Consider the following 20583-nt stretch of genomic DNA (forward strand, 5'->3'; position numbering starts at 1 on the left):
AGCCCCTTGGTTTTCATGCTAGGTGCTCTTACTGCCCTGGAACCAAGTTTGACCCTGGGAGAGTCTGGTTCCACCCTAACTATTTTGCCCCATTCCCTAAGACCTAGTAATAGAGGTGATTGGAGAGAGGACCAAATGTTCCTATTAATGACTGACTCAAAAAGTCTTCCTCCGACTTCACTGCTGGTGCCAACATAAGGAACTGTAATTACCTAGAGGTTTCCCTAGAATGAAGGACATAAACACTCAGTAATAAGGTTTGCAAATGCTTGCAGATGGACACATAGACATTCACGTGCATGCTCACTGACACAGGCTTACAGATTTATACACTGACATTAAGAGATGTAGAGATTTCTATTAAGCAAGGTGATTTCAAGAATAGAGCAGGAAACTAGGACTGAATGAGTTAGTGAATTATATGGTAGAGAGCACTGGACTAGGAATTGATAGAATTGGGTTTTAGTGTAAGCCCTGTTATTAACTATGTCACCTTGAGAAACTTGCTTGAGTTCTCTAAATCTCAGTTTTCTCCTCTATAACTAGAGAATTCTAAACAAATAATCCCTAGAATTTATTCAGTTACATGCATAAACTCGCATTAGCACAAACATACCTACCGAGTTTTTCACATTTTCATACCCCTGAATAGTGAAGTGAGTATAGGTAGACCACATTGCACCATGACTGTTGCATTGAGAGGTGGTGAGGAAGTGCTAAGAACACTGGGAGAGTGATTCTGTCTGAAGTTTGGGAAGGCTTTCCTAGACAGATGACTGTTGAAGATTTTTCTTTTCTTTTTTTTTTTTTAAGTTTTATTTATTTTGGGGGGGGGGCAGAGAGAGAGAGAGAATCCCAAGCAGGCCCTATGCTGTCAGCACAGACCTGACATGGGGCTTGAGCTCATGAACTGTGAGGTCATGACCTGAGCTGAGATCAAGAGTCAGACGCTCAACTGACTGAGCCACCCAGGTGCCCCTGAAAATTTTTCTAAAATTGTATCTTTTAGCAAAGAGTATATATATATCTAGTATACTCTGTAGACTTTGTGATAGCATAGATAGGTGGATCATACAACAAGTGAAGATCTACTCAGATCCTCTGCCTAAGTCAAGAGTCTTTGCAGTCTTTCTACTCACTGTAAATTTAATTGATTGAAGCCAACATAGGTTGGACTATGTGTAAGAAGGTCGTGGAGCCTGACACTCTGATAATGGTATGAAGGGAGCTTGAGTCAAGGGACTTTCCATGAGGGAGTTCATGAGATCCAAGGCAAATCAGAATTTAGATATTACCCTGTTTCCTGGCATTTTAATTCAGGTTGAAATCTGGCTGAATTTAGCTCAAGGGAAATCTTGATGGGGAAACAGAATGGAAAGAGGTGTCACCAAAGGATAGCATGTTGCCTGAAATGTGGAAGAAGTGCTGAGCTTGCAACCATGGTGCCCTTCACTTGTTTGTTCAACAAGTGCTGTGGCCAGCCACTATTCTAGCAGTGAGCCAGACCAAGTCTGTGTTCACATGAAATGATGGGAAGCAGACTATAAACACAGTTGAAAACAAACTAGTGCAGAGGGCTAATGATAATATACAAATGCAAATACAAGATAATTAGAGGTTGTGATAGTTGTGAAGTAGCAAACAGGTGATAAGGTGAAGAACTACTAGCAGAGGTTACATTTAGAGTGGTCAGGGCGGACTTCCCTGAGGAGGTGACATCTGAGCTGAGAAAATCGAGAGGGTAGATGGCATAGAAGCCAATAAAGGAGAGTCTTTCAAGGAAGGAATCAGCTGGTCAAATGCTGTGTTGAGGTTGTGTATAATAAAGACCATATCGGTGGATTTGACAATTTTGTGACAGCACTTGCAGCAGAGTGGCGGAAGCAGGAAAGGGCTGAGAGGGAATCGGAGGTGAAAACGTGTATGTAACTTTTTTGAGATGTTTTGCTATGTAAAGGAGCAGAGAGGCCACTGAGTGGAGGGAACATAAGTGCCTCAGATCTTTATTGTTCCAGAGCAATACTGGAACCTAGAGCATTACTTTTTTCCCTGCTGCAGTTGCCGGATTCTCTTAGCAGGGCAGGTGGGTAGGGAGAATAAAGGGGCTCCATTGCCTTCCGTGAGTTTCATGATTTTTGCTTACTATTACCTTAACATGATTACGTGATCCTCTGCTCCCTTTTGGTATCAGACACTCTCCCTGCACTGCCCCCCACCGTCTGTCTATTTGAAGTATTCTATAGATTCATTCTTTCCTAGATGCCACATTAGATGCCAGTGCTGCCCCCTTGGAGCAGCGGTAGGAAAATATCTAGGGCTCACTATTGTCATTCTGTGTCACAAGGTGGCAGAAGAGCTCACTCTTCCCAGAGGAAACCTCGTGCTTGGACAAAGATAAAGTGGAAGAGTTTTACCGATTTTTAGACCCTTCCCTTTTTCTTTTGTGTCTCAAAGGCCCAAAAGTAATCCTGCATGTTGGTGTGGCTATACCGTGGGATACAGAGAAGCAAGAGAGCTGTATTAACAAGGCAAAATACCTGGGTCCCTTTCTGTACTACTAGATACTTTGAGTGGTTTTCAGTGTCTGGAGTATATGTGGAGGAGAGGATAATCTCTCTTGATCTCCTTTCCCTACAACAAAGATTTCTAATTTAGGAGGGAAAGAAAGCTATAACATAGGTAAGTTATCTTTTTTTTCCCTTTTCTTCTTCTTTTTTTTTTTTATTATAGTATAAGATTTGCAAGTAAGAATAGTATGAAAGCTCTCTTTACAGAGAGGGGGCATTTGAAAGTAAATGCTCTAGGTAAGTTTTCTGATGTGTGCAGGTAAGAGATGTGATTCTGGAAGATAATGGGAAACTAGAACTGGATGGATCAAACGGTGGGTCTGTGGAAGGAGCATTTGTCAAGAAGCCAAGAGGTTTACTAAGTTCTAGATTAGGGTCTGTAATTGACTGAATCACTGTCAGTCACTTAACTTCTCTGGCCTCTGTTTCAGTTTCTTGAGATGGTTAGACAAGATGATTTTGAAACCTCTTACAGCTCTAAAATTACTATTTTAATGCCATGCTCTGCTTCTCTTTCTTTTAAAGGTGCATGCTTTTGTTTGGTTGGTTTGGTTTATTTTAAATTCTTTTATTGTGGAATGTATCATACATATAGAAGAGTATATAGAAAATAAGTGTAATTTTAATTAATAACAACAGTAATAACAATGAGGACAGCATATAGCCATCGCCCAAATTAAGAAATTAAACATTGCCAGTGTCTTAGAAACTGTTTATTTTCTGATCCCACTCATTTCCCTCCTCCCAATCATTTTTCCAAGGTTTTTAAGTCGTCAACTATATGTGTATCACTAAAAATATACTTTTTTTGCCTGCTTTTGAAGTTATATAAATGGATTCATTCTTTATGTATTTTAAGGTATACTTTTTATTATGTATAACACAAAATGGATATACCTCTCTTCGTGTCCTCTCTCAGTCATTACCTACCTTCAGAGTAACCATTATTCAGATTTTTACCACCACAAATGAGTTTTGCCTATTTTTGAACTTTATATAACCAGAAACATACTCTTTTGTGTCTGGCCTTTTTTTGCTCAACATTATGGTTTTTTTAATTTTAAAGTTTATTTATTTATTTTGAGAGAGAGCGAGAGAGTGAGCATGAGCAGAGAAGGGGCAGAGAGAGAGAATTCAAAGTAGGCTCCACACTGTCAGCAGAGAGCCAGACATGGGGCACGAACTCACCAGCCCTGAGATCATGACCTGAACTGAAATCAAGAGTCGGTCACTTAACCGACTGAGCCTCCCAGGCATCCTGCTCAACATTATGTTTGTAAAATTCATCCGTATTTCATTGTAGAATTGTTTGTTTATTCTCATTATTTTATAATATTCCACTGTATTAATATACCACAATTTATGTATCCATTCTACTGCCGAGAGACCTGGGGTTCCCAGTTTTTGACTATAATGAACGATGAACATGGGCACATATGAAAGTTTCTCTGGTGGCTCAGTCTGACTTCAGCTCAGGTCAGAATCTCACCATTCATGAGTTGGAGCCTCGTGTGGAGCTCTATGCTGACAGCTCAGAGTCTGGAGCCTGCTTTGGATTCTGTGTCCCCCTCTCTGGACCTCCCCCGCTTGCACTCTGTCTCTCAAAAATAAACATTAAAAAAAAATAAAAAAAGAAGAAAGTTTCTCTGGAGTATAAATTCAGAAATGGAAGGTGGGTTATAGGGTAGACAGGATATGTTCAGCTTTACTAATTAATGCCAAATTGTTTTCTAAGAGGTTGTCCCCATTTACACTTCTGTCTGCAGTACATGAATGTTCCTGTTGTTCCACATCCTTGCCAAAGAGGCCAAAGAGGCTTTTCAGTGTGGTACAACCATGGGACTCAGAGTGCCAGCCTTCCATTGGTTTTCAGAAGCCCAGGCCAGTCACTTCTCCTGTTTGCTTGCTCCCTCCAAATCAGGGTAAAGGATTCAGATTATCCCTAGGTCTCTGATCACATGCTCTATTATACTGGGATATTGGCCTCGGGTGAGTGGGGTGGTGAATTTAATAACATAAAAATTCCTGAATTAAGTGAACATCTGTAGGATATTTTGTTCTTGTACCGAGCACTCATAGGATATAGAAGGGGGCACAGAAGGAAGAGGGAAAGTGATATTTTCAGTGTGCTTGTTATGTTCCAAGCTCTGTGTTGGAAACTTTACATTTTGGTTATAACATTTAATCCAAAACACAACCTTACAAGGTAGCTCTTATACCTCAGTTTTATAGACAAGGAAACTGTGGCTCAGAAAAGGGGTCATTTGCTCAAGGTCACAGAGCTAATTAGTGACAGAGTCAGGATTCAAAGCCTGGTCTATCTGATTAAAGAGCTCAAACTCTTTGCAATACAACACAGAGAAGGCAAAGTCCCTGCTGCTCTTGAGGTATTTTGGCTTAGATTGCCAGTTCCAAGAATCAGTTCTTCTCATTTCTGCTTGCCTGTATTGACCCTCAAAATTATGGTATTCAATTGATTATGGCCAACTCATTCATTGATTTAAACTGTATTTTAGGGGCGCCTGGGTGGCGCAGTCGGTTAAGCGTCCGACTTCAGCCAGGTCACGATCTCGCGGTCCGTGGGTTCGAGCCCCGCGTCAGGCTCTGGGCTGATGGCTCAGAGCCTGGAGCCTGTTTCCGATTCTGTGTCTCCCTGTCTCTCTGCCCCTCCCCCGTTCATGCTCTGTCTCTCTCTGTCCCAAAAATAAATAAACGTTGAAAAAAAAAATTAAAAAAAAACAAAAAACTGTATTTTATTTTCATTCATTTTTGGTTTCCCTTATCTTTCTTTTTGCTGTACACATGAGCACAGCAGATCCACTGATGAACAAGATTTGTGTTGGGGACATGGCCTTCTACCTGCTGGTCTAATGTGTTGACCAGAGGTGAGAGTGAAAAAAGACAGGAAGATTGTGAAATCTTCTGGTCCAAATTATGATATGAGAAAACTTTAAGACTGAAGAAAAGGATGAAAGGAAGTTGAATGATGGCTCACTTTTCCTTAAAAATAGAGGCTCAGTAAAATTTACTAATGTATTATATATCATGTTGCATATATAATAATAATGGAGAGGGTATCTGGGGTAGATAAGCAGAGATCTAAACATGTAGCAGGAAAAAGCTTAGTCTGATATATAAGGAGTAATGTAGACACTGGAGAAGTCTGAAGAGAAAGTGAGGACAAGAGTAGAAAGTAAACTCACCAGGAACATTTTTATTGATTTGCAGGAGAATGAGTTCAGAGATGAGAAGATAATAAAGCTGATCAATATAAAATGTCAAAATCCCAGCATTGGGCAAGACCTAAATGAACCATCTTGTCCATTTTTCTGCCTCTAGGTAAAAGGGCCCTTTAAACTTTCTTTAGCTGTTGACTTGTGAGCTATGTTGACTTAGGTTTAAAAAAGAAAAGATATTGGAGGTGTCATGGAAGAAGGAGCTAAGGTTAGGTAACTACCAAATATGGATAGAGACTAGGTGTTCAGGACTAGATGACAAGGAGGGAGGGACAACTGAAATGCCTTTTGAAAACCCATGTACCCATGTGAAAACCCAAGGGTCCATGTGAAAACATCATGGTGAATCTCTACTATGAACTATGTTCTTTGTTGTGTAATCCTACCTTTCATCATCAGAAGCAGACTTATAAAGTGGCTTCCTTGAGGACATTTTCTGACTTCATGGTGTGAAGTTCCCTCAGGCTCTTAAGTCTGGATGAACCTGAATGCCTGACCAGAACAAAGAAGTGTAGTGTTCCATAGTGTTCAGATAAGGCTTTTATGCCTTTTTCCCTTATCTCACAACTGGAGCTACAGTTCTGATCAAGGCACTGACTTTCTTGATGAAGTCTGTCCATCTATAAAAAAGCCAAGTACCTTACTGGAGTCTTTGCCTCCCAGAGGTGACATGAAGACGGATAAGCAGACAGCCGGAACAAAGTGGCCTCTCAGGTACAGAGCTAATCTTTATTTCAGTCAGTGAAGTACTTACTAATTTTTATACCTACACCTACTCTAAGAACTATAGAGGGGAGTACCAAACTATAAGAAATGCTCTCTGCCTTTAAGATTATTAAAATTCAGTCGGAGAGCTAAAACCAATATACACATAGAAAATTATAGCCTAATAAGTGCTGAACCAGGTGGTCGTGACCAGACTGCTACAGGAATTCAGAGGAGAGATCAGTGGAAGCTGGAGAAGTAAAAGAGATCTTAGAGAATATGGGACTTCCAAGGAATAGAAAGATTCAGAAAATAGGAAGTAGGAAGGATGACGTCAGCCAAGGTAAGAATAGGTATGGCAGTCTGGGGCACCTGGGTGGCTCAGTTCATTAAGCATCCAACTTCATGATCTCACAGTTTGTGAGTTCCAGCCCCGCGTCAGGCTCTATGCTGACAGCTCAGAGTCTGGAGCCTGCTTTGGATTCTGTATCTCCCTCTCTTCTCTGCCCCTCCATCACTCACGCTCTGTCTCTCTCTCTCTCTCTCTCTCTCTCTCTCTCTCTAATAAAAAAAAAAACATTAAAAAGAATTAAAGGGGCACCTGGGTGGCTCAGTTGGTTAAGCTTCTGACTTCAGCTCAGGTCATGATCTCATGGCTCATAAGTTTGAGCCCGCTCTGTGCTGACAGCTCAGAGCCTGTAGCCTCCTTCTGATTCTGTGTCTCCCTCTCTCTCTGCCTCTCTCCCACTTGTGCTCTGTCTCTCTCTCAAAAATAAAGAAACATTTAAAATATTAAAAAAAAAAAAAAGAATAGGTATGGCAAGAACTAGAAGCCAGGTTAGAGAATACATTATATAACGGAGGTCAGTGGGAAATAATATCTCAGTGTTTCCTCTATCCTCTGTTCTGAAAGTTGATCACTGACCTTGCTACTTAAGGAATTTGGAACCGTGGCCAACCACCAGGACAGGTGGGCTCTTCACTGTTCAGTTTCCCATTAAGGCACTTTCTTTCCTCCCTTGGTTTAACTCTGGCCTGACCTGATAGACTTTCCTGTCTTAGAAGTGCAGGTGTAGGAGGCATTGCTGTTTAACAGAGACACTGGCAGCAGAGGGGAACAATAATGATAAGCCCTAAACTATTATTCTCAAACTTCAGGTTGAGTAATTACTAATTTTTAAAAAAGTCTTCATTAAAAAAAATAATTTAAAAAATAATTTTTAAAATATTTTTGTGAGAGAGCGCGCAGGCGCGCATGTGTGGGGGAGGGGCAGAGGGAGAGGGAGACACAGAACCGGAAGCAGTCTCCAGGCTCGGAGCTCTCAGCACAGGTGTTCAGGACTGGATAACAAAGCACCCCATGAAATTTTTTTTGAGTGTTTATTTATCTTTGAGAAAAAGAGACAAAGCATGAGCAGAGGAGGAGCAGAAAGAGAGAGGGAGACAGAATCCGAAGCAGGTTCCAGGCTCCAAACCATCAGCACAGAGCCTAATACAGGGCTCAAACCCACAAACCACAAGATCAGGACACGAGCGGAAGTCAGACGCTCAAACGGAACAGAGTGGCCTCTGAGCTACCCAGGCACCTTGGGAATCTGAAGTTTAACAAGCACCTAGTGATTCTATTTCATGCGGTCAGTGGAACATTGAGAAACACTGCCCTAAACTGAAATAGAGTTGAAAATAAAGTGCCAAAATGGCTTGGACATTGACACACCTACTGTTTATATATTTCAAGGCTTACTCATTTTATATAATGTTTATTTATTTATTTTTGAGGCAGAGAGAGTACAAGTGGGGGAGTGACAGAGGGAGAAGGAGAGAATCTTAAGCAGGCTCCGTGCTGTCAGTGTGGCACCATACGTGGGGGTCCCAAACTCTGAGATCATTACCTGAGTTGAAATCAAGAGTCAGAAGCTTCACTAACTGAGCCACTCCAGTGCCCCAAGTCTTACTCATTTTTGAAAATTTATCCTCTCCCATCTATGGCTCTTATAAAATTCACATGGCTATCATCTAAGGAGCAAGACATAGACACTGTTTTCGTGTTTAGTTTTGTCTTCCTAACTAGACTGTATCACCTTAAAGACAGGAACTGCTTAGAGTTTTCTTACTTTCCCCAGAGTAGGAAGAGAGACCATCTTTAAGGCTGGAAGGTAGCTGGAATGCTCAAGATAAGTCCCTGATACCTTTATGTAACCTTCCTGAAAGACCTGGAAGCCATTTGACACTTGGGAGCTATTAGTTTTCTAGGGCTGCCATAATAAAGTATCACCAACTGGGTGGCTTAAACAACAGAAATTTATTTCTTCACAGTTCTGAAGGCTATTAAGTCCAAGATCAAGGTGTCTGCAGGGTTGGTCTCTTCTGAGGCTTCTCTCTTTGGCTTGTAGATAGCCATCTTCTCCAGCATAAAAGCCACAGTTCTGGTAAGTGCTTCATCAATTGTGATTCACAGATGGTTTTCTCTCTGTCCGTGTGTCCTAATCTCTTTTTCTTTTCAAAGATTTTATTTTTAAGTAATCTCTACACCCAGCGTGGGGCTTGAACCCACAAACCTGAGATCAGATCAAGAATTACATTCTCCAGGGCGCCTGGGTGGCTCAGTTGGTTAAGCGTCCGACTTCGGCTCAGGTCATGATCTCACGGTCCGTGAGTTCGAGCCCCGCGTCGGGCTCTGTGCTGACAGCTCAGAGCCTGGAGCCTGTTTCAGATTCTGTGTCTCCCTCTCTCTGACCCTCCCCCGTTTATGCTCTGTCTCTCTCTGTCTCAAAAATAAATAAAGGTTAAAAAAAGTTAAAAAAAAAAAAAAAAGAATCACATACTCCATTAAGGAATCTACCCCTGAAATCATTGTTGCACTATATGCTAACTTGGATTTAAGTTAAAAAAATAAAAGAAAAAAAAAAAAGAATCGCATACTCTACCGACTGAGCTAGCCAGGCACCACTCCTTTCCTCATAAAGACAAAAGTCATTTGGAATTAATGACTAATGACCCCATTTAAAATTTTAATTTCCTCTTTAAAGACCCTATTCCCAATACTCACATTTTGAGGTACTGGGGGTTAGAATTTCAACATACGAATTTTGGAACACAGTTTAGCCCATTATAGCTGTCTAGTTTCAGTTTCTAGAAGTATGCCACTCCATTCACTCTCTTCTCTTCCACCTGTTAGTCTTGTATAGTAAGTTCTCTCTCCACCCTTTGGCTCTCCTCCTCCACTTCTTACAGATTATAATGGCTTGTGTGGCAAGAACTCATGGAACAGCTCTAAAGAGCTTAAACTAGCAGGTTGTGGCATGCACCAAACAACACAACACTGAGGAGCTGTTGAAATTCTAGATGCATTATTTTAAAGGCCTAGTTCTCTGCCTACACATCTTAATATTTGATAATAACTAGATTTTATATAAGTGGTCTTGCTATATATCCTAACTCATCCTTCATTTTCTTCCACTGTGGTTCTTTCATCAGGCCTTTCCTTGTCTGGTTCTTCTCAGAGCTCAGTTACTTCAAATATTCAGTGAGGTGAGAAGCAGGATATGTAAGGACTTGCTGAAGTTTCACAGAAGTTCCTGAGAGTTACCCCTGGTTTTGCAGTGCTCCTAAGGCTGATATACAGCAACACCACTAAGAAAGAATCTTGGGGGCAGAGTTCCTATTACTTAGAAATAGGAAAGGTATATGAAAAATAAAAGAGGCAGCCTCAAGATTTTTAGTTCTTTCCAAGAGAGGCAAAGCTTCCCTCTTCCTGGGGCCTTTTTTCCCCCCCAGTCAAGTCAAACATCTTGTTAAAACCAGGAAGTTATGCTCATTTACCTTTAAGTTCTAATTTTCCTATCTCTGTTCCTTGACAGATGCATCCAACGACAGACACAGTCATTGTGAAAAATGGCTCACTGCTCTGTAAGGTCCAAATGTTTCCAAATTTCTTTTTCCAGTTCCTATTAAAGTAGGTTGGTAAACTCTTGGAGAAGCTACCACCTAGTGGTATTATGAGGAGTCCTAGGTGAATATTGTCCCTTGTTGACGAACCTTCCCATCTTTCTGCCTCTGCTTCAGCCCAAGAACTGACCTCAGGTGTGTACTCCTATCCTGTGTACTTTTTGCCCTCTGGCATAGAGCTTCTTCTCACCAAATCACCATTCACTGTCCCTCTCTTGACATTTAGCACAAGACTGTGTAAAGATCAGGCGAGTACTCTGGGTGCTTCATTAAATTCTTGTAAGGGGTTAAGCTCACCCCTTTTTTTCTGAAGTGCAGTTTTCTCCAATTTTCTTTCTCTTCCATCTGATAGTTGTATTATATACTGAAACTCTTAACTGTTACTTTTCAACACACAGCCACCATGAAAGTGTGGCTGTGAAGTAACTGGTAAAGGTAGAGGAACTGGTTGGCTTCTGTTCAATGACTTGGCGGAACCACAATGGAGGTTGGGAGGGTTGCTCTAACCGGAGAAATCCGGAATTTATTGCCCTCTATTTTCCCTGCTCAAGGCAGGCAGAAAGAACTGTTGTCCATTGGCACTCTGCCCTTCTTACTGAGCTTCCTTTACTGAGGCTTTCCCTCAATAATCCAGGATCCTGCACCTCAGAGTCTTTTGGAGTGGGCTGCTTTGGGGCCGCCTAGCAAGCCAATGGGCTGGTTATGTTGTTCCAGAATAGGGGTTAGCCTGTACTCTGTACTAACTTGGAAACTAGCCTGTGTGATCCTGGGCAATTCATGCATGCAATACCCACTTCTTCAAGGGGTTAGTATTGAAAACGATAAGGTCCTTACGGGCCCGAACACCACCTATTCTGCTCCGTCCTCTTTGGTACTGCAAGCTGGCTGCCTTCTCACTTTCTGCGGCCCGTGAGCTTCTCTCCCTCCTGGGAGGTGCACGTGGGGCCGTTTCCCCCACCCGCCCCTCCTCCGCCGGCAGGCGGAAAGGGCCAGCCGGCCCTGCACCCGCCCCCACCAAAGGGGGCGGTGAAGGGTGAGCCTGGGGCGCCACGACCGCCCGGGACCCGCCCGCCCTCTCGCCGCTGGGCCCCGAATGGCAGAGCGGCGCTCGGACCATCGGCATCGCCTCACGTCGCCCCGCCCCGAGCCTTCCTCTCATTGGCTGTCGCCCGGTCCTCGGGGCCCGCGCCTCTCACCGAGGCCGGCCACACCGAGCCGCAGCGGGGAGCGGGGTCGGAGGTGAACGGCCCGGAGTAACCCCGGACGTAGTCGCCTCATGGGGCTCGCCCGCTGAGGTGGGAGGCAGGGGCGGGGCGGGGGCGGGACCGGCTCCCGTGAAGCCCCGCCCCTCACCGTGTGCCCGGCCGGCCTGGTGCTGCGAGCCTGTCAGCCATCGCCGGAGCTGCCGGCCTCTCTTCCCGTCCACCACCGCCTCTGCGCAGGGGCTTCCCCGGGCCGCCGGACCACCGACGCCTCCGCTTTGAGGTGAGGTGAGAGCCGCTCCAGGGCCGGTGATCCGACCTGGCGAGGCTGGGGCCGGGGGAGGGGCGGCGGTAGCCCGGGGCCGCCTCCCGCCAGCACGCGGGCCCGGGCTCCATCCCGTTCGGATCTGTGCTGGGCAGCCCAGCCCTCTCCGCAGCTCTGGGCCCTTGAGTTTCCCTCTGGGGGAGACGCAGAGGGGCCTGGGGTCTCGGGGTGGGTGGTGGGAACTCAGACCCCGGAACTTAGAGTCGTACAGCCCAGGGCCTCTAAGGAGGGACTGGGGTGTCTGCCTGGAGCTCGTCACCATCCTCCTCCCTATCCTTGGCGTGGTTTGATTCCTTCCAGACGCTCTCCAGTCCGACCCAGTGCTCAGGAGAGGGAGAAGACCCACGTGGGAAAGAGATGTTGAGGATTAGGTCCATTTGCGTTGAAAGTCGTCTTTCTCTCGCAGAGTGAGGTGTGGGGTGCAGAGCTTCTGTTGCTCTCGCTGTGTCTTTGTATCGTGGTGGGAGCCGGGGCCAGGTGAGTTGTCCCTTGCCAGCTCCTCCTCCTGAGATTTTATTGTTTTCTGTGAGGGACGTAGTGAAAGTACAAGCCTGTCGTTGCTCTCCTCTCCATTTGCCATACTGACCAAGGGAATCTATCGGAGATGGAACGTAGGAAAGTGGATGTGAAGCTAATGATTTCAGAGGGAAATGTGCGTGGGGGTCCTGCCTGGGTCAGTGCCAACACTATTCTGTTTGGAGATGGGACGTAAACGCCAGTGAACACTTGGAATCAGCTGTAAATATCAGGGACCTCTGTAGGCCTTATGGGTTTTATATTAGCATATAAGAATACAACTATTTGGGGAAAAGACTTTAATTTCAGGTATTTTTGTTTTGTTTTTGTTTTGGGCTCTAAGTTTAGGATGGAAATCAGAAGACCCGAGGACTTCCTGATTTTATCTCTACGTTAAGCAGTGTTTCTGTAATTTCCCAGTGTGTGGAGTACACCTAATAACTTGTCTTCAGTCTGAGAAGTTGGTCCCCTGAATTTCTTTTTGCATTCATTCGTTTTTTGTTTTTGTTTTTTTTTTTTTTTAATTTCCCAATCCAAAGCGCAGATTGGGAAGGTTACTGGCTTTGGTTGTGTGGTTTCTTTTCCTCAGGGAGAAGGAGTTCTTTGATTTGTCTATTACTTCTTGGTGGGGATGCCTTGGCTGTCTGTGATGAGAAAGAGTTATGCGCTGACAGGCACTTTTAAGGAAAGGGTTGTAGTCCAATAGAGTAGGACAGCAGCTGCAGTGTCCAGGTGGGTGCCTGCTTGCTACAAAGTAGCAAGTTTCTTTTCACTTCCTTCTGTTGCCTCAGTTTCCTCATTTGTAATAACAGGAGGACTGTTGTGAATCCAAGAATAATTAACAAACATTGTAAAGTGGGCATATGAAAGTTGTCATAGTCTTTATTTACAAATCTGCCTGTGTTTACTTCTGTTGCAGAACTTTTGTTTTGAATTACCAGTGCAGAATAGAAATACATCAAGCATAAGATTCAATTATTTTAAAATGGAAGGAAAGGTGGAGAAATGGTGGCATTTGGTTTAATGAACTTAGAGTTCAGATGATGACTGGTTTATGTCAAAGAACTGGCATTGTGAAAGGTGGCCTCAGAACTCTCTCATCTGATACTCACCTCTCTAAATTTTGTGAACAGGTTTAGGTGTAGATCACCATGTAACGTTCTATTTTCTTTTCAGTCAGTGACTAGGAGAATTTTTTACCTGTCACACAGACTGGCTTAACAGGTTAGGGCTAGTGTTTTTCTTTCTTTAAAAACATTTTTTGGTAGCTAATATTCTAATAGTACTGGTTGAAGAAAGAAGTAAAATAAAAATTGTTGGAATTAGACATTGGAATTTAGTATTTCTTAAAAAAAAGTTTTTTTTTTTAACGCTACAGAGAGAAACAGAGCATGAGCATGGGAGGGGCAGAGAGAGGGGGAGACACAGAATCTGAAGCAGGCTCCAGGCTCTGAGCTGTCAGCACAGAGCCCAAAGCAGGGCCAAACTGCTCGCAAGATCATGACCTGAGCCAAAGTCGGGCACAACCTATGGAGCCACCCAGGCACCCCTGGGATTTAGTATTTCTAATTGGAAGAGTATTGTTACAATTCAGAAAAAAAAAAAAAGGAGGTTATATTATTATCTAACATGTTTTTAAAGGTTAATAAAGATAAAAGCTATGCATCGAGTATCTTCCCAAACCCTTGATAAAAAAATTTCCATACCTGTGGAGGTGACTAACAATTTTATTAAATTTTTTTTTTTTTTAACGTTTATTTATTTTTGAGACAGAGACAGAGCATGAATGGGGGAGGGTCAGAGAGAGAGGGAGACACAGAATCGGAAGCAGGCTCCAGTCTCTGAGCCATCAGCCCAGAGCCCGACGCGGGGCTCGAGCTCACGGACCGTGAGATCGTGACCTGAGCCGAAGTCGGACGCTCAACCGACTGAGCCACCCAGGTGCCCCTTTTTTTATTTTTTTATTTTTTATTTTTTTTTTTAACGTTTATTTATTTTTGAGACAGAGACAGAGCATGAACGGGGGAGGGTCAGAGAGAGAGGGAGACACAGAATCGGAAGACTAACAATTTTAAAGGAAGTCTTCATTGATCTTCCACTTCAACAGATTTTTGGCTAACTAGTTATTTGTTTGTTTCATTAATTTTGTAATTTAGTATTCACCATTTGAATGTAATAGACTATGCGAAGGTGATGTTAAATAGATGGGAAACTATGACAAATAGTTATGTAAAGACATTGCATGAACACAAGAAACATGGATCTGATTGATAGGGCACAAGTTCTTACGAGTTCGACCAACCAATCTTAGTATGTATGCTCTAAGGGTACAGTTCTCTTGTCAATTTGTCATTTTTTAAAGCTACCAAAAGCCATCTAGTCTCAGGATGTTTTAAGAAGGAAGTGAAAAGTGGCTTCAGCAAGATGTTAAGTGCCTCACCCAAAGGTTAGTAGGCCCCAGTTGTTTTGTCTTCCAAAGATGTTATTTGGGACTTAGGCTCATTCTATCCTTTTGGCATGCCAAGCTCACTGTAGTAGTAGTACTAGTGTTTACCATCACATGACATCAGGAATTAAAATTGCCTGGCAGTACTGGTTATGAAGTGGTCATCCCAGACAGAATAATCTTGTATAAATGGTTTTTCTCTTTGAAATGATAACACAAAAGTTTGAAAAGTCTGAATGAATCCATGGAGTTAAATTTGAAAAGCAGACTTAGTTTTGGAGAATCTTCTTCCAAGAAGTATAAGGTTTCATTTATGAATAATTGACTATCTCTTCTTACAGAAACAGAGTGTACATTCACTAATGAAGTTCCTAAAAATTACTCTCTGTTTTTGTAGACAGCTTTCAGATCTGCCTTAGTCATGTAAATTGACACACATGTCCATGTGTGTATTTACACACATGCCAAATTGGGATGGTAGGTTGAGTTCAGTAGGGATAATACCAGTAGATTAGCACCAGAAGGATAGATAGCTGGGTTGTTTGTGTTTTGTGCTTTAGCATTTAGTGGTATTCCTGGCCCTGACAAAGCGAGCCACATAATTTCCCTTTGATTCCATCTCATAAAATCTAAGAACTTAATAGAGCATTTAAGTATTGGAGTATACCTTAGGAATTTTCTAGTCCAGTTTTCCAGTCAATATGAGAATATTTTATTTGATATTCTTGTTGAAAACTTCCAACTAGAGGCAGTTCATCATCTGACCTAATGCATCACAAGGCAACTAATTTTTGAGAGTTCTTCATTATTTTCAGTTTAAAACTATCTCCCTAAAACCACATAAGATGCTGTAACTCCAAGAGGATTAGAAATTTCTGTTTTAACCTGTAAATTTCTCCAGTTCCACATATATAAAGTACAGTGCCTTAATATATCCAGGGGACTTGGGGCACAAAAAAAGAGCAATATTTCTTCAAGAAAGAAATTGTTCTTATCTTTGAGACTCAGGGAAGTAGTTGACACACCTCAATTATGGCTCCATCTTTTTCTGAATGCTGTTCTATAAAATAAGATTATGAGCATGAATTGATACATAATTCCAGAGCTTTTAAAAACTTATTTATTATATTTATTTATTTTTATTTTTAAGTAGGCTCCACACCCAACATGGGGCTCAAACTTATGACCCCAAGACCGAGTTGCACACACCACATAGGGGCGCCTGGGTGGCTCAATCGGTTAAGCTTCCGACTTCAGCTCAGGTCATGATCTCGCAGTCCGTGGGTTCGAGCCCCGCGTCGGGTTCTGTGCTGACAGCTCAGAGCCTGGAGCCTGCTTCAGATTCTGTGTCTCCCTCTCTCTCTCTGCCCCTCCCTTGCTCATGCTCTGTCTCTCTCTGTCTCAAAAATAAATAAAAACATTAAAACAAACAAACAAAAAAGAAGAGTTGCACACACCACCAACTGAGCCAGCCAGCTGCCCCCATAATCCCAGAGCCTTTTGAATTCACAAAATGGCTTTTTAGTTGGAGGCTTCTAAATGTTCTTAGGGAATATTTAAAATAAACATGTGGCTCGTGTCTCCCAGTTTTGTAACTCCAGTGTTCATTTAAATTTCTAGGGAACACTGATTCTGCAAAAGCTTAGTGTTTACACAGCGTTGTGTGGTATTGGGGGTGATAGATCTAGAACCATCAGAAGAGATAATAACTTTTCCCAGCTTCTTTGAGGAGGTAACTCATAGTCAACTATACAGTAATATATATTAATAAATAAGCGAATGACATGCCTGTTGTCTAATTAAATGTTTAGGAAGATAAGAGATAAGGTATCAGAGTGGCATGGAATTAATTTGGTAAACCTTTTTATAAATTTATTTAAAATCCTCAGTTGCTAATACATGACTAAATACATTAGTTCACGTAGTTCAAAATTTTAAACATACAAAAGGACATTTCCCCCCAACCTTGTTTTGCAGCCACCCAGTTCTTCCCACCAGAGGCAAGCAGTGTTATTAATTTCTTCTTTAGTTTTTTTTAATGTATATTTATTTTTGAGAGAGAGAGAGAGAGAGAGAGAGAGCGCACGCGACAGAGCACTAGTGGGGGAGAGACAGGGAGAGGGAGACACAGAATCCAAAGCAGTCTCCAGGCTCTGAGCTGTCTGGGGCTCGAACTCATGAACCGTGAGATCATGACGTGAGCTGCAGTCGGACACTTAACCAACTGAGCCACCCAAGCTCCTTGAGGTGTTTCTTTAATTTTTCTTATTGTGGTAAAATATGTATAACATGAAATTTACCATCTTAACCATTTAAAGACATACAGTTCAGTATTAAATACATTTATAACCTTGTGCACCACTTCTATATCTTCTTTGGAGAAATGTCATTTTAAGTCCTTTGCCCACTACCATCCATCTCTAGAACTGTTTTCATCTTATAAAACTGAACCTCTATACCCATTAAATAAGAGTTCCTCATTCTCCTCTCCTCCCAACCTCTGGCAACTATCATTCTCCTTTCTTGTCTCCATGATTTTGACATCATGTAAGAATCACACAACATTCTTTTTGTGACTGACTTATTTCACCTAGCATAGTGTCTTCAGGGTTCATCCATGGTGTAGCATATTGCAGAATGTCCTTCCTTTTTCAGGCTGAATAATACTTCATTGTATGTGTATGTCACATTTTGCTTATCCATTCATCTACCAGGGCACTCCCTTTTACATGTTTAAGCTATTGTGAATAATGCTGCTGTGAACATGGGTGTACAGACTCTTTGAGAGCCTGTATTCAATTCTTTTGGGTATGTATCCAAAAGTGGAATTGCTGGATCATATGGCAATTCTATTTTTAATTTTTTGAGGAGCCACCATACTGTTTTCCACAGTGGCTGTACAGTTTACGTTCCCACCAGTGGTGCCCAAGGGTTCCAATTTCTCCACGTTCATGCCAACACTTGCTTTCTGTTTTTTTTGATGGTGGCTATCCTAATGGGTATGGGTTGGTATCTTATTGCAGTTTTAATTTGTATCTCCCTAATAATCAGTGTGTTGAGCATATTGATGTGCTTATTGGCCACTTGTCTATCTTTTTTAGAGAAATGTCATTTTAAGTCCTTTGCCCGGTTTTAAATTGAGTTTGTTGATGGTTGACTTTCAGGAGTTCTTTATATATTCTGGATATTAATCTCTTATCAGATACGTGATTTGCAAATATTTTCTCCTGTTCTTTGGGTTGCCTTTTTCCTCTGTTGATAGTGTCTTTTGATGTACAAAATTTTTTAATTTTCAAGAAGTCCAGTCTGTTTTTTCTTTTGTTACCTATGCTTTTGGTGTCCTATCCAAGAAATCTTTTCCAAATTCAATGTTATGAAGCTTTTGTCTTATGTTTCTTGTAAGAGTTTTCTTGGTTCATGTTTTAAATTTTAGAGCCTTGATGCATTCTGAGTTAATTTTGGAGCCTTGATGCATTCTGAGTTAAATTCTGAGGGGAATGTTCAGCTTATTTGTTTATATGTAGAGATCCAGTTTTCCTAGCACCATTTGTTGAAAAGGCTGTCCTTTCTTTATTGAATGTGTTATTAGCACCATGTCAAATATCATTTGACCATATATGGGTTTATTTCTGGGCTCTCTCTTTTTTTTTTTAATTGATGTGTAATTAACATACAGTGTTATATTAATTTAAGGTGTACAGTAAAATTCAATAATTCTAAGCATTATTCAGTGCTCATCATGGTAAAGTGTATTCTTAAGGCTCTTTATTTCACCCATCCTTCTCCTCCCCCTACCTTCCCTCTGGCAACCACCAGCTTGTTCTCTGTTTTTAAGAGTCTGGTTTTTTGGGGCACCTGTGTGTCCCAGTCAATTGAGCATCTGACTCTTGATTTCAGCTCAGGTCACGATCTCATGGTTTGTAGGATCTGGTCCCATGTCAGGCTCTGCTGGAGGCGCGGAGCCCGCTTGGGATTCTCTTTCTCCCTCTCTCTGACCCTCCTCCACTTGTGCTCTTTCTCTCTCTCTCGAAATAAATTAATGGGGCACCTGGGTGGCTCAGTTGGTTAAGTGCGGACTTCGGCTCAGGTCATGATCTCACCGTCTGTGAGTTCGAGCCCCACGACAGGCTCTGTGCTGACAGCTCAGAGCCTGGAGCCTGCTTTGGCTCTGTGTCTTTGGATTCTGTGTCTCCCTCTTTCTCTGCTCCTCCCCCACTCACACTCTGTCTCTCTCTGTCTCTCAAAAATAAATAAACATTAAAAAATAAATTAAAAAAATAATTGAAAAAAAATTTTTAAAAATCTTTTAAAAAAGAGTGTTTTTCCTGTTTTTTTCTTTATCCATTTGTTTTGTTTCTTAAATTCCACATTTGAGTGGAATTATGGTATTTATCTTTCTCTGACTTATTTCACTTAGCATTATACCCTCTAAGTCCATCCATGTTATCGCAAATAGCAAGATCTCATTCTTTGGAGCTCTCTGTTCTGTTTCACAGGTCTATATATTTGTCTTTATGTTAATACTGCAGCTTTGTAGTAAGTTTTAAAGTCAGGAAACATGGGTCTTCCAGTTTTGTTCTTTTTCAAGATTGTTTTGGCTATTTGGGAGTCCCTTGGGAATTCCACATGAATTTAGGACAGGCTTTTCTGTTTCCTCAAAAAACATTTCCACATATAAAATCATGTCTTTTTAATATTTTCTTGTTCTACATAATCCCTTTCTTCTAGATGCACTTTTTTTTTTTTTCTACAGGTAGTTATTTGGTTTTGATTCCTTCACATTGGAGGTTTCTCTAAGACATCTAGTAATCCTTAATTGCTTAATTTTAAGAGGGGGGAATTGATTAACTTTGTTGTAGGTTGATCTGGTGTGACAATTAGTGAACCCCAATATTACTACTTGAGGTTTTTTCCCCCTGGTCTAGTTAGAATCTTCAAAGCAGGATCCTTTCTGTATTTCCCTCCTGATTGGTGAAAATTGGGTCAAGAAGGCTGGGAGCTCTTATTCAATATGCTTGCTTAATTTCTCCATTTTCAACATGATGCTCTCCCCTTTACTGTTTCTGGTATGCCCCTGTCTAGAAATGTCTTGTTTAACCCTCTCTAGAGAATAAGTCTTCAGGCTTTTATCAGGATGATAGAGCAGTAGGCACTGGGCTTTACTAATTGGAAAAAAAAAAAAATCTAAAGATCTGAAGCTTCTGAAACAGAATTTCAACCAGATATTTTACTTTATTTCATTTATTTAAAAAAATTTTTTAATGTTTATATTAGAGACAGAGGGCAAGGGAGGGGAGGGACAGAGAGAGAGAGGGAAACAGAATCTGAAGCAGGTCCCAGGCTCTGAGCGTCAGCACAGAGCCTGACATGGGGCTCAAACTCACCGCGAGCTCATGACCTGAGCTGAAGTTGGATGCTTAACTGACTGAGCCACCCAGGTGCCCCTGCTCTGTTTCATTTTTTAAGTTTATCAATTTTGAGAGAGAGAGAGCACACACAAGCAGGGGAGGGGCAGAGAGCGAGGGAGGGAGAGAGAATCCCAAGCTAGCATCGTGCTGCAAGTGTGGAGCCCGACACAGGGCTTGAACTAAAGAACCGTGAGATCATGACCCAAGCCGAAAACAAGAGCTGGATGCTT

The 20583-nt window shown here is 42.0% G+C and overlaps 1 protein-coding gene across 15 annotated transcripts in view; it reads left to right on the plus strand.

Moving 5' to 3' along the window:
• ACACA (acetyl-CoA carboxylase alpha) overlaps window positions 1-20583 on the plus strand; it is a 280099-nt gene that overhangs the window by 30627 nt on the left and 228889 nt on the right. For 5 of the 15 annotated variants that reach the window (XM_045044077.1, XM_045044079.1, XM_045044078.1 and 2 more), the window contains exon 1: window positions 5390-6517. The exons of 1 other annotated variant lie outside the window; for it this stretch is intronic. In XM_045044077.1, coding sequence (XP_044900012.1) covers window positions 6474-6517 — 44 coding nt within the window. In that variant the 5' untranslated portion in view covers window positions 5390-6473. Of the gene's footprint in view, window positions 1-5384; window positions 6518-8824; window positions 8938-11806; window positions 11942-12321; window positions 12461-20583 lie in introns of those variants that run through there. 9 more of the 15 variants (XM_006940115.5, XM_045044084.1, XM_045044082.1 and 6 more) reach the window with 7 other exon arrangements.

Source organism: Felis catus, chromosome E1 (assembly GCF_018350175.1).
Source record: "Felis catus isolate Fca126 chromosome E1, F.catus_Fca126_mat1.0, whole genome shotgun sequence".
In the NCBI taxonomy this organism is placed as follows: domain Eukaryota; kingdom Metazoa; phylum Chordata; class Mammalia; order Carnivora; family Felidae; genus Felis; species Felis catus.